General features: G+C 53.9%; 1 protein-coding gene across 18 annotated transcripts in view; it reads left to right on the top strand.

Annotated features, from left to right (window-relative positions):
* Positions 1-13,249, top strand: part of AFDN (afadin, adherens junction formation factor) — a 97,764-nt gene extending 84,515 nt beyond the window's left edge. For 9 of the 18 annotated variants that reach the window (XM_059401426.1, XM_059401432.1, XM_059401431.1 and 6 more), the window contains 4 exons: positions 3,849-3,983; positions 6,900-7,419; positions 10,430-10,514; positions 11,276-13,249. In XM_059401426.1, coding sequence (XP_059257409.1) covers positions 3,849-3,983; positions 6,900-7,419; positions 10,430-10,514; positions 11,276-11,429 — 894 coding nt within the window. In that variant the 3' untranslated portion in view covers positions 11,430-13,249. The remainder of the gene's footprint in view (positions 1-3,848; positions 3,984-6,899; positions 7,420-10,429; positions 10,515-11,275) is intronic. The other 9 variants (XM_059401435.1, XM_059401443.1, XM_059401439.1 and 6 more) reach the window with 3 other exon arrangements.
* Positions 13,250-14,057: the final 808 nt, after the last annotated feature.

The following is a 14,057-nucleotide window of genomic DNA, read 5'->3' on the forward strand; positions in this document are numbered from 1 at the left end:
CTGCTCGTGAAGTTCTTGCTAGGACGCATTTTTCAACTAGAAACGGACATGATGTGTGACAGGCTCTGTGTTGGCTGGTCTCGGGCTTTGTCTCGTTACCGTTAGAACGGCTCAGCCGCTGATTCGGGACCTGACCACTCACGGGGAAACCCCTCCGCCTTGGCCCTGTGCCAGCGAAGGGATGGTTTCAGGGAGTTGGGTAGCTCTCCTGTTTTCCTCCTGCGAAGGCCCAGGCTAGGTCTGCCCTGGTCAGCTGCCTTCCTGGCTGGTCTCCGTGTAGGACGGCAGGAACTGGGCAGGCCCGAGCAACCTGGGCACGGGAGGGTTTGGACTGAAAGCAGGAGTTCGTGGGAAACGCAGTGGTGGGCTGCCTGTCCGGGGAGGCGGGCTGCTCCTGCCTCTTCCCACAGGAGCGCCTGGCCACAGGAGGGGCAGCGGAAGCTGAAGGGTGGGCTGTCTTACTCCAGGAATGCAGAGAGCACATCCACAGTAAGACCACCGTGCCGTGTTCCAGAGCAGAACACGAGACTCCCCTGCTGTGTCCCATGCGGCTCTTGTGCGAAGAGAACCTCGGGTGCGCGTCTTGGGCTCTTGGAGCCACGCGGACTCCTTGTGGGTGACATCCTGTCCCTGCCGCCAGACTGTTGGGGCAGCTGAGCCGTAGCTCCCGCAGCTCCTGATCAGCTCGTCCTCATGCTCCCACCGAGCAGACGGAGGCAGGGCTGTGCCGAGAGCAGGGAGCTGGCTCCTGGCGGACTGCCCGCACGGTAGGGGACAGCTTTCCTAGGGAGGACAGCCTGCCCTCCGCGCTCTCCGCGTGGGGCTCCTAGCTGAGCGCTTGCCCCGGACCCTGGAGTCATGGGCCAAAGCCCAGAGGCATTAAGTTGCCTGATCATAGGGGTTCCTCACGGGGGAAGGGGATATTAAAAATGTTCAGGTATTTTTAATGGGTAGAAACACAGGCAGAAAAGTCTTGCCCAAGTTCTTAAGAGCAACCCGCTTAACAACAGGGCTTAACAACCCGCTTTATCTGACATTTTGAGTGAAAATGTCAAAAGGTAAGGGACACCTTGGCCCTGTTTTGTATTCCGATAGCTCAATGTGCTTGTCTCCCCTAATGGGGCTTTTACTGTAAGTTCAAGATAGAAGTTAGTGTCTTGTGGTATAAAGTCATAAACACATAGTTTTAAACGTATTTTTTTATTGACGCGAAAATGCGAAATGGGGAGCGGCGCCCCAGTGGAGCAGGGCTCGTTCATTCTTAGAGGACTGGGAAATCCCAGCTTAGTTCTTGGTTTAGAAGAGCTTCCGTCTGAGCTGTCTTGTGTTCATTCTGTGAGAATTCTCCGTCTGTCAGCTCCGATCCGTTCCCCTGAATGTACCTTCCTGCCGGACGGCTTTGACACACGTCACTATGGAACCGTGAGCTCGTGACTGCAGGGTGAGCGTAGTCTGCCTTCTGTCCGCGGACGTCAGCCCTGAGGTCTGTAGCGAGGTGAACTGCCCTTTGGTGCTGAACGTCAGCTCAGTGCACCGTCCTGAGCTACTGTTGGGAGTAAATTAAGAGATTGGATTCTCTTCTGTCCTTAGTGGTTTGGGGGGAGGAGGGTAGAGTAAAGCAGCGTATGTATGAGGAACAGAACGGTCTGTGTTTTGAAGATGAGGGGACGTGAAGCAGCTTAGCTCCCCGTGGAGAGAGGCCGCCTCAGTCCTCCCCGCACTGGCTCGTTTGCCCACTTTAGAAATCGGCGGGAACGAACCTCAGCCAGGAGACCTTTCCTCGCTTTCCCCATCCAGATTTAGAAGAGTGAAATCTTTGAAGAGAAAGTGTCTGTTTACAGATTCATAAGATAACATTCTGTACCTGTAATTATGAGAATGTTAACTGTTCTCATTTCTTAAAATGATACTCCTCTTTAGTTTAGAAGGAGGAGTGGGCTGTTCCAGTGGATACTGGTTTTCTTGCTCAGACTTGCTTTTAATTAGGTCTGGAGAGTATAACAGGATGAATGAATGTGTGCTTCATCAGGTAACAGAAAACTTACTTCATTCATGCACTTTGACATTCCTCCATCAGTTACTCTTCTGTAGAATCCTTAGTATTTTCAATTGCTGTTTTATTGTGTTACTTTTATTTGGGTACTGTTTCTCATAATTTGGACCGACGACTGTAACATGCTTGAGCAGTCTTCAGAACGCTGCCGGCTGTGAGCCCTGAGTGTGGCGTGGGGTTGCACTCCCTGGAGCGGGACGTTGGACAGTCCTTCCTCGGTGCTGGGTTTCTCAGGCAGCAGCACCTGCCCCTGCCGCAGAAGCCACCCTGCCCGCCCTCCCGGGCATACTTCTAGGTTATACTAAAAGAGGACATTAGGTTTGTCTTCTTGATGAGGCACTTGTCTTTTTTTTTTTTTTCCTTAAGATGTCTTAGTGTTATTTACTGACATGAAAAAGTCTAGGGACACAAGTTAATTTGTTACTTTCCCACCAGATGAAGGGTTCATTCCACAGAAACTGGGCAAGAGTGAAGTTGTTAGGGTTTTGTTTAAAAAAATAAAAATCGATTTCAGTCCGGTTTCCATTTTCTGCTGTGAACATTTTATACAATAACTAGTAATTCTGTAAATACTGAGATAAACCATGAGCAGTTTTATGTAAGGGATTCCAGCAGTGCTTTTGGCAATTTAAATGGGTGCCATTCAGTTACATTTTCACTTTTTAAATTTTAAATGTACTTCTTTTGATGTTGAGGGTGGCGTGGGGCTGTGGGCACTGCTACAGGCCAGCTCTGTCTCACATGACCGAAACTGAGAAGCAGGGGTTCAAAGTTGCCTTTATCCTGGACTGTAACGACAGAAGGGCTCTGGCCAGAGGTGCCCTGAAGCCACAGTACTTAGAGAAATCTGACCAGAAGGATAAAGGAGAAACCAAAACAGGCTACGTCATAAATTTTTGGAAAATATCCTGAAGCATTTGCTTGGTGCAAAGGAAAGAGAGTAAATTTGTTTTGTGTTGTTTCAAGAAGGCAGAACCCGAATGACAAAAAAACAGAAAGCAAACCATCAGGTGGTGAATTTTAGACCCCCAGAAGAACTTTTTGCCCAGTAGTTACCTGGAGATAGAGCGCCCTGTCTCGGGGAGCTGGGCGGTAGGTTCCCAGACAGAGCGGGTAATTCTGGCGGAGATGGAGCAGAAGGGGGGTACAGTAAGGTTCCTTCTGAATTTCAGGTTCAGGTTCTCTGACTCAAGGTTTGAGGGCATCCCCGGACTGAGAAGGAATTCTTGATAGGGTTCAAAGAGAGCACATGGCACGGCCAGCCTGCTGGAAGCTTGGTGCCCAGGCCCAAGGGGCTGATACAGACGGGCTGGCTGGCACGCTCCCGTCCCGCCGGAGCTGTGTGCTGGCCCCAGGGAAGCCAGCGGCGGCGTGCCAGAGTCCTCTGGAGCACAGGCCGGGTGGCACCAGGGGAGGATAAAGGGCTTCCAGAGTTCCATCCGTTGAGGGTGTCGCCTGTTGTCCAAGTCTGCTGCTTTCCAGGAGCTGGTTCAGCTTCCATTTATTCCGACACAGGAACCGTGCTCCTTTAACGTGCGAATGCAGGAGCCGGTTTCCTTCTCTGAGCCACAGTTTAATGGGAAAATTAATGGACTGTGGGGACCACGCCCTTAGGTAACTTAATTTTGAAATTGTAGAGCTCTAAGATGTGTGTGTTTTACTGTCCTTCAACAGTGATTCTAACCTGGTTATCTCGTATTTAACCCTGTGTGTGTGTCTGCGTGTGTCCGCATGTGCCCCGTGTGCCGCACACGGCCGGCACGCGGAGCGGAAGTTCAAGGCGCTGTGTTGTCAGTTGCAGGACGAGGAGCGGAGGCGCCAGCAGCAGCTGGAGGAGATGCGCAAGCGGGAAGCCGAGGACCGCGCCAGGCAGGAGGACGAGCGGCGCCGCCAGGAGGAGGAGAGAACAAAGCGAGATGCTGAAGAAAAGGTTATGGTCCTCTAGGGGCAGCTTAGACCTTTACCAGATTAGCCTGAACCCATCGATGGGCTGGGGAGAGGGGCTAGACCTTACCTGTGTCCTCAGACGCACAGGACACAACAGGGCCTGGACCCCCACCTGTATTCTCGGACCCAGCACTTGAGCCCGACCTGGCCCACCCACCTCTCTTCCGAACTGTGCCCAGACTCTCTTACCCTGTGAGTCTTGTCTCTCTCCTGCTTCTGAACTCATTGGCCTGGTTATAGCGAGTGGGCCTCCTCGCAGCCCGCCCGCTCACTCGGGTCTCTTCCTTTCCTGGACGGGGTCGGCTGCTTACAGGGAGGGGGTGGGGGTGCGTGGGCGCGAGTCAGGAAGGGGCAGCGCGAGCTGTGGCAGGTGACGGGAACATAGTAACAGTCTGTTCACGCCCCGCACTTGACATCATTCACTGACGTCACTCACTGCGGGCTGACGGGACAGAGAGCAGATGGCTTATGGAAAACACGATTCCAGGAGAATTCAGCCAGGATACGATCTGATAAATATCCTGAGTTACGACTTGGTTTCCGTATGTGGATTTTTTTTATGAAAGTACTCTTTTTAAGTTGAATTTTAACATGACAACTGATTTGACCAATTCTGAGAGAGGGAGCCCGCGGCCTGCTGCTGCGTGTGCCGGCTGGGCCCTCCCGCAGGGCTTGCTCGTCCTGGACACGGGCCAGGAGAAGCCTGCCCCGCCGCTGCCTCCCTTCTGTGGAGGGCGGCCGGGAGCGCCCGGCTGCCGATGGAGAGGAGCTCGGTTTCCGTTCGTCGCTCCTTTGGTAGTCCAGTGCGCTGCACTCGCAGAGCGCCCTCCTCCCCGCCCCGAACCAGAACTTTCAGGAAGCTTTTTGTAGCGGTAGAATCTGTGCGGATCTGTGACGAGCGAAAGCAAGATTGACAGAAGCGATGAGACTCACGTAAACGCACGTAGAGTCAATAATGGTAGCACACGTACCTGTGTGGGAACTCGCGACTTCTACGTCGTCTAGACCTTCACCATTCCTTAAAGTCTGTCGTCATATTCTCGTCAAAGGCCGGGTCCCAGTAGCTGTGCAGTTTTCTGAAGGAGTCTGAGCTTTCAGGGTTAGGTCTCCCTTGGCGCTTTACCTGGTGTCACGATAAGTAGAATCGAAATCAGTTTTCCAGAACGTGAGCCCCTCGACTTCTCCGTTGCGGTGCATGTGGTCTTGCTGTCCCTGGGCTCTGGGTGGCCTCTGCCCGCCCAGGCACCCACACAGACCCGCCGCCGTGCGTGGGAGCAGGGACAGCCCTGCCGCGGGAGCGGCACGCCTTCTCGCATCTTCTCTGGGGACGCTTGTGGGCTGCTCGGTCTTCGCAGCCTGTGTGTTCACAACACACGATCGTGTCAAGTACACTTGTGTCTTAGGAACTGCTTCTAGAATTGAGTGCTCACTGTAAAAACAAGCTGAATAACCTATTTTTTATACAGAATGTCCACGGTTGATGGGCTTGCTTTGTTGCAGAAAACGTGCCATTCTCTTGCAGTAGAATAATTGTGGGGTCATGCACTTGTACCTGCTCTCCATGTAACTGAAGGGGATTTTGGTTTCCTCCTAAAATGTTCTCCGTGTCACACTACGATTCCTGACCCCTTGATGTAGAGGTCATCCAGGCCATTCTGGAGTGGAGTCCCCCTCACACACTTAACTTTGTGAAGGAAATGAGGTACCAGATGTCTCTCCTTCAGGATGTCTCCACACAGAGTGAGAAGATCGCGTGAGAAGTTGGGTGTAGGGCCCTGCCCGGGGCTGGCACGTGTCCTCACGGTTTCCCCTCCTCAGAAGGGGAAGCGCTGGGCACTGCCGTCCGGGGCGTGTGTGCTCCTGGGGACGCAGGGCAGGAGCGCGAGCAGCGCGGCCAGCACGTGTGTCCCCGAGCCCGCTGGGGCCCGCGTGAGCGCTCTTCTGGTGAGCGTGCGGCGAGGTGGCCCCGTTCGGCAGCCCTGCGTGCTCCCAGCTGAGGGCGGCCTTCTGTCTGGGATCCCCTTCTCACATTCACTCCCTCCGTGTGTTCGACAGCTTTTGTCAATCTTTAACAGAACCGTGCTCTTGCCTTTTTTAATGTGAAAATAATTTCAACTCTGTCAACTGTAGTGTGTGCAGATGTACGTCAGAAGAAAATGTATAGTACGTGTCCAAATATATTTGAATTCCGTGTTGCTGTCGCTGTTAACGCCTGGCTCTCTCATTTTCTGTCTGTCAGGGAGGCTGCTACGATCCAAGCTATAAATTAAGAACTGTGGAAAGCATATTTGTTAAGACTGTTGCCTTGAGAAAATGAGTCATTTTTTTTTTTACAGTTGATGCTTTGGGTTAACTTCCCTCTGAATAACTGGAAAGAAACCAGGTGACTTAATGGTCCTTCTGGTCAAGGAGGGGCCGCCCCCGACCTCCCGGGGTGCGGCGGAAAAGCTGGTGTGCGGGCCTCTGTGCTCACAAGTGCCGGCTCTAGAAAGCCAGCGAGAGGCTATTTGGGGGTTTTGTTTTGTCTTTAAACCGAGCAGTCACAGGTAAGTTAATCTCCGGCAAGAACAGAAGGAGAGAGGCCGAGAGGCAGAGAATTCTGGGTCTGGAGGCCTAGGGACGGGGACAGTGGCGCTTAAGTAAGCGGAAGCTGGAGCCCGGGAGTACGTAGAGTCCCCGCGCTCCGTGCATGGGGGCTGTTCCAGGTCAGATGGTCCCGTGACCGGATGAAAGTATCCAGGGGATCAGCCCGGTCGTGTCGTAGACTGTTACGTTGAAAGGTCCCCTGGATTCACAATCAGTGTGGCGGTGGGGTACGGAGGGTAAATGCGCCCTTTCGTGTGCCCTGATGTCCCCTCCTGACTCTGACTCTTGTACTTTTTGTCTGTTCCGCCTGCAGAGGCGACAGGAAGAAGGGTACTACAGCCGTCTGGAAGCCGAGAGGCGCAGACAGCACGCCGAGGCCGAGCGCAGGTTGCTGGAGCCCGAGGAGCCGGGTCTGTGCAGACCTCCGCTTCCGCGGGGCTATGAGCTCCCGTCGCCGTCCCCTCCGGCCGCCGCCCCTCCTCCCCCGCCTCAGCGGACCGCCTCCTCCCTCCAGGCTCCGGCCCTTTCCCCAGACTCCCTGTACACCGCCAGGCTCGTTTCGTACCACGAGGAGGAGGAGGAGGAGGAGCCCTGCAGTCTGGCAGGTCAGGATAAGCGCGCTGGCACGAGGAAGTCCCACGGGCACCTTCTGCTTCCCGCCACCCCCGAGCCACAGCAGCCCTCTTGCCCGCCGCGCCCAGCCTCCGATGGCATCTTTCTCTCCAACTCATTCCAGCCACCCTCGGCCCGTGCCAACAGTACTGCTCCCAGAGCAGGCCAGCCCTTGCCCCCTCCAAAAAAACCAGGCTTCTACCAGCCCAGCCACTCGAAAGGTAGAGGTAAAACGTGGGACTGCAAATCAAGCCCTCTTTATCTTCTTGATTAAAATCGGGACTCTGCCCCCCGCTGCTCTGTGGGCCCCTCAATCAGCACTCGCTCTGGAATGTGATTTCACCTGATCACTGGCCTCAGCGTGGTGATCTTCCCCTGCCCTCCCGTGGTCCTGTCTGTGCTAAGAGTCCTTCTAGCACCTACCCCAGCTCCCCAGCTTCGCACCTGTAGGGAGCTGCCCCTCGGACCCGCCGGCAGCAGCTGGCCCTCCGTTACTCCCCGATCACTTGAAATACTGTTGGTCTTGGCCTCCGTTCACTGCCTCTTCAGATAACTTCTAGTTGGTCGAACACATGCTTTTGTAACACATGTTGGTGTCTAAAGATAAAGAGGGAGCTGTTCTTGCAGCACTGTCATGGTCAAGGGCTAGTTTCCGTTCTTTAACATGAGTAGAACTTTCTGTTCTGGCTTATGTGCCCCGTGGCAGGGTTTTACCACACAACCCCTACTTTCTGTGGTAGTTGCGACGGAGTTGTTGGTGCCACGCTGAGCTGATGGTCCTGCTTTAATGAGATATAGATCCCAACCATCGTGAAATTACTCCTTTTCCCTCTCTCTGGCTTTGTTCCCGCCTGTTACGTGACATTTCCTGCACGTCATGGTCCTCGTACCCAGACCTCGACAGGCACACAGTTGCCTTGAGTTAATACAGTCTCTGAGGACCAGCATGACTGATCCTGCCCACAGGCACATCCACCCTAACCAGTGTCCAAGACGGCACTGGAAGGGATGTTTAAAATATCCAAATACCAGGTTCCTCTTACTAGCTTAAAATTAGAATGCTGGCAGTAAATATGGTCAGATTTAGTGGTCTTTGCGGACACAAGGGTCTTTTAAAATGCTCCTGGTGTCATGCCCAGAACTCAGGATTCTGAAGGCTGAATAATCAAAAACATGGGTGACCTTGGCTCTTCCAGAACGAACGAGTTCTGCCCGGATCTCTTCCCGTGAGCGTCAGAGCTTTGACCTGCCCCAAAGTCTCAGTATACCCTATTGAGACGGAGTCACTCAGCGGCCAGAATCAAATCTTCTTATAAAATTTTTGTCGTTGATATCTAGAAAGACGTTTTTGGGACAGTAGTCATCTTTGAAGCAAGATGCCCTCCGTCCCCTTGCGTCACGTCACAAGCTGAAAACCCGCGTTGTGTGTCGTGGCATCGACAAGGCTGCTGATGTGATGTTGGGCTGGGTTTTCATTGCTGACCACCAGGCTTTCCCTCAGGCCACTAACCCTTACTTTATTTCGCACTGAAAAGACCACATCGCAGCAGGTTACATCCTGTGTCTGGTGGCTCGTGCCTCTCTGAAGACTGCCTTCGTACAGTACGAAGCCGCGTGCACCCCGTCAGCGCGATTCTGACCCCCTCACTGCCACCCCCCTCGCAAGGCTGCGCCGCTGGGTTCAGCTCATTTCTCTGTCGTGAGCGCTCCGCATGCTCCTGGGGTGGACTGGCTTCTTCCACTGGCTGCCTGAGGAGCAGGATCGGGGTGCGAGTTGGAACAAAGAGTGTCTCGTTCTAGCGTAGCAACGTGTTTTTAGAAAATGTTCTTTGACTAGAGCTCTTTTGAAGATTACTTGGAATGTGCAGAATTAATTCATCCACAGTCCACTGAAAGGATGTGATATTCTGATTAATTTTGAAAATTCTGAAGAAAATTACCAGTGGAAGAAGCAAGTATCATTCTTACAACAAAGCTCAAAAGATGCAACACATTTTCTAAAACAAGGAAAATGTAGAATTAAAATTAAAGAATTGCGCTCTGCTGATAACGGCCGTGGAGGTCCAATGTGGGTGACCCCACGTGGCCATGCGGGGCAGTGTCATCTTTTGAGTCTTGCGGGGGGGGGGGGAGACTTTCGCATGCGGCCATCGCAGAGGTCGTCGCAAAGGAGCGGGAAAGATGCAGTGCCCCGAGGAGGCGCGGCCAGCCAGCGGGGGGCCGCCCGGCGCGTCCCTGTGCCCAGAAAACTGGCAGGGGGTCATTTTCGTGCTGCTGAGAAGGAAAACTTCCACGCTGAGGCACTGCGCGAATTCTGCGGCCTGTCTGGTCCCACGCCCAGCACCATCTGCATTCGCTGGGTGTCTTGGGCACACATTGCTACAGCTTGGTGGGATTGTACATAAAACGTGCTGCTAGCGTGGAATTTTTTTTTCTTGCTGATGTTAAAATTAACAATACGGCAGCACTGGTACGCACTGTGATTTAAATAGTATATCATTAGTGGTGGTAGTCTATTTGGATACATTTTAAATTTTGTATCTGCATCATCTCTTTTGATCTTGAACACGCCTTTGGAGTGGATAGAGCACGCGGAGGTGTTCCTTGCCGGCTACTGCCTGTCACCCCAGGGGCTGGGCTGGGCGCGGGGCCGGGCGCGGGCCAGTGTCCCACAGGCTTGCGTGCTCCTCCTCCGCACAGCTTGCTGTCCCGCGTCGGGTGACTTCGTGTCTGCAGCATTTTAATCAAACACGGGGCTTCCTGTGCCTCGGAAACTTTGTGTTTTGTCTTGGTAACTGTAGCCATGTATGTAGCAAAAAGCTTCCGTGGCCATCCTGAAAAGAGAGGCTCGAGGCGCGGCCCCTGCCTTCAGTCACTGTGAGGAAACCCTTCATGTCAGGAGTGTCTCACAGTCTCCCCCTTTGAGTCAGCCCTCTGTGGGTTTTCCCTGTGAATTCTTGCTAATTATGCCAGTTATGCATCTTAACTGATGTGCCCCGTCTGGCTGCTGCTGCCTAAGGCCTGGGCCATGCCCACCCATCCCCACGGCATGGCTGGCTCGGAGCGCCATGCTCCGGCCATACCTCAGGCCACCGAGCGCCGCGAGCTTCAGATCCCCTGGCCTTCTGTCGGCTTCTGCGTTCTCCTCCGTGGCACTGCATCTTGATCGTGAGTAAAGTTTTAAAAATTGCGCAGGCACTTTAACTTTGATTTTTTTCTTTTATGGAAAAGGACCCAACTCTTACATGGGATCGGCTGGGACAGCTGTTGGGGCCCATGATGCTTACCGGGATCCGAGAGAGAGACCGTCTAAAAGGTATTTACGGCTGGGCTGGTCTGCAGGAGGCCAGAGCGAACAGACAGAGACCTCACCATGCTCTCAGATGTTTCTCATTGCCCGCGAGCCGGGGAGCCCACAGGCTCTTTGGTTCTGCGTTGCCGTAGAGCTGTGTTTCAGACGGGGCTGCGGGTGTGAGGCTTCCGGGTGCAAACTTGCGTGGGAGCTGGGTGTGCTGCCGTGTGCTTCCACCGGCGAGGGCGGGGAGTCTGGGGCAGTGTCCAGACAGCTACAAGCCTGCCCAAGTCCAGCCCTGAGGACACACGCAGTGAGTGGGCCTCGTGTTTGCACCAAGTGCCTCACCTAGCCTGTAGTCCAGACCATTCTTAGAACACTGACATTGAGTCCCCGAGGAATGTGTAGGGTCTTACAGCAACTGTTAAGGTAGGTCTGCTGAGAGACGTTTCTCAGGTGCATGTGGGCTCCTTCCGAGTCCGTGTTTTTAAGCTGTACCTCTTTAGTTAAACTCACTTGGGAAGAATCCCCGACCTGCTCAAATTGAAGGGACCTGCATTTCGAGAGTTGGGCATGGCTGGAGAAAGTCAGCAGCTTAGTCAGGAGAACGTGTCTAACGACAGCCCCAGTGATTGTGTTTATGGGAAGGGTTATGGCAAAGTTAACAAGGAGTGAGTCTCCCTCCTGGAACAGTACTTAATTGTCCCTTACGTAGAGTGGCCGACTGAGTGGGAGTAGCAGCTGACCCACGTTGATCAGTGATGTCTGCATTTCCTCCACTGCAGCCACGAAGCGGACTTGCCTGGAAGCTCGGGAGCCCCTGAAAACTTGACATTCAAAGAGCGCCAGCGTCTTTTTTCACAAGGTCAAGATGTGTCCAACAAAGTAAAAGCCTCTCGTAAATTGACAGAATTGGAAAACGAACTGAACACAAAATGAGCCAAGGATGAGGTGCCCAGGCCACCCCAGGGTCCTGGGGGCACGGCTCCAGAGGACGGGCTCGGCGAGGAGGCCGCACCGGCGTGCCTGAGTCACCGAAGCACCATTTTGGAGTCGGCTGGGCCCCAGAGACGGTCCTGCTCCGAGAAGTTCTTTTCTTTCACCAAGAGATGATCATTTATACGATGTAAACACTGTCTCATTTCTTAATTACCTGACTCACAGGAAGATAAGTTTTTTGTTTTTTGTTTTTTTTTAAAGTCTGAGTGGGAGCGGGGAGAGTGCAGGGCAGGAGAGCACAGTGGGGACATGTCTTTCCCCCCAGCCCTGCGTGTTGCAGACAGGCCATGTGCGTGCTGTGTCATTCACGATGCTGCGGCCGCAGGGCGGGGACCAGTTAGAACTGCCCAGACCTTGTTTGCACTATGGGGGAGCAGCTGCAGACCGTGTGCGCAGAGGGTGACCTGTCCCCTTCCAGGAGAGAGCCTCTGGGGGACAGCCCCCCTCACCCGCCCCCCGTGGGTGGTCCCCAGGCAGCTCAGACCCACATAGCCCAAAAGGGAGGTGGTGCCTGTCAGGCCCCTGCCCCGGCCTCCTTCCCTGTGGGGACAGCCCTCCTGGGATATTCTACATACATGATTTTTTAAAAAATGCTCCAAGAAGACAATTTTGAGGATTTAAGCTTAGGATATTCTATTTTTGTAAATGCCAGAGTATTGTTAGACTAATACATCATTGGTGATCTTGAAGATGGCAGTTAAGTTAGTTCATAGAGGATTTCGACTCTTCCGGGGACCCTGAAACGAGCACGTGTAGCTGGGCCGTATGGGTGTGGAGAGAAACGGAAGCATCGGAGAGGGATGGGCGGTTAGGGACGCCTGAGCATGGGGCTGCAGAGGAGGGCCGAGTGGCAGCCGCGGGCTGTGCGGATGGAAGGCCCGTGGACATGTGGTGTCTGTGACTGAAAATGTCGGACAGACTCATGCGGCAGTTCAAGCCTTTTTTTTTTTTTTTTTTTTTTTTTAAACATCAAATAGAAAGTTATTTAATTTTCCTGTGAGTCACTGGTGATCACTGTTGTCCCCCCCAGCTGTGACCGTGTGGCTGAGCTGGGGAGACGGAGCTCACTTGGTTTCATCCCGTGTGCTCGGACAGTGCTGAATTACCTTGTGGTAATGTGCAAACCTCTTCCGTGACGAGCCCTGCTGTAGGATCTCGATGATTCTTCTCTACCAGATTGTTCTCTTACAGATACGTATGTTAGGGAAATGCACACTTTGAAATAGAAGAGGGAGGCTTTCTAGCCGTAGAAATCACTTTAATGAGAGCTGCACGATAAATCACTGAAATGTGAGTGTAAATATTCTTATGTCAATCAGGGTTCTTATCTGGAAGTGGGCTCTCACCGTTCCCTTGTCTAAGGGAGTCACGCGGTGGCGCTGTGTTGATGAAGGATGTGGGTGTCTGCTCTGGAGGCTTCAGGAAAAGCAGGCCCTGCCTGGGGCGCTCGCGAACACTGGCCACCTTACAGGGACAAAATCCACGCTTTGTTTGATGAAAAGACGCAGATGAGTGACTTTCCTGTTAATACACACACCTAAGTACCTGCAAGTACATGTAGATCCTGGCATACGGGGTGTGTGTGCGTGTGTCGTCAGGCCTGTGGGCAGGTGGGCCAGGCCGCCCTCGAGTGATGGGTCAGATGTGAACATGTGCTTTTCAGGACTGTGCGTCACTGTGGCCATCACAGCTGCTGTACCTCCCCATTTCTACTGTGCTTCATCTGCAATCTATTTTTAATAAACTTTGTATGTATTTAAGTGTTTGCTGTGGCTGCAGTCTGGCAGGCAGAATCGCATCTGTGATCTGCAGCCTCGCCCCCTATCCCCTTCTGCCTGTGTGGTCATTCTCAAAAGGTCCCCTGAGGGTCTGTGTCAGACGCTCTTTCTGGTTTGTCCTGACTGTGCAGACAGCTTGACAGAGGCCCCGGGGCGACTCTGGCCCTGCTCTCCTGAGCTCAGCTCCCCATCCCCGTTGGCACCACCTGCTGGCACATCCCCAGTCCCTGTGGTCACACAGACTCACACGGCCCCTTCACGGTCTCGGATTCCTAAGCTCACCCCAAGCTTGGGAAGCTGTGTGGACCAGGTGTCCTGGCGATGCGATAGCGGGAAAGACCCGCCCGAGGTGGCTCATAGGGGGCAGGGGGTCACGAACCGCACAGGGGCCGCGAGAAGGGAGCTGGGAGCCCCAGCCCGCCTGGAGGGGCCCTGGCCCCGCCTCTCCCGGGGGCTGCCTCCTGTGCTCCCGTACCTTACCCACCTTCCTTCGAGGCCCCAGAGCAGGCGTGCTGGGGAAGACGCTGCCGCGGAATTTTGGGAAGAGCATTCCTGGAGGGGTGGCGGGTGGGGACGTCTTAGGGCTGCCGAGGCTCAGGGAGGCTTTGGGGTCGGCCCTGCTGCCTACACACCGAATGGCGACGCTCACTGGTTGTGGATCTGAGTGCCCAGAACGGTGCTCCAAGGTTCCGGAGGACAACCTAGACCTGGAGTCTGGCTCTTGGGACCAGGGTTCTGTCGCTCCTCACGAAGGTGAAGACCTACGGGGGCTGTCCGTCGTGGGCGTCTC

This window comes from Mustela nigripes, chromosome 5 (genome assembly GCF_022355385.1).
Source record: "Mustela nigripes isolate SB6536 chromosome 5, MUSNIG.SB6536, whole genome shotgun sequence".
NCBI lineage: Eukaryota > Metazoa > Chordata > Mammalia > Carnivora > Mustelidae > Mustela > Mustela nigripes.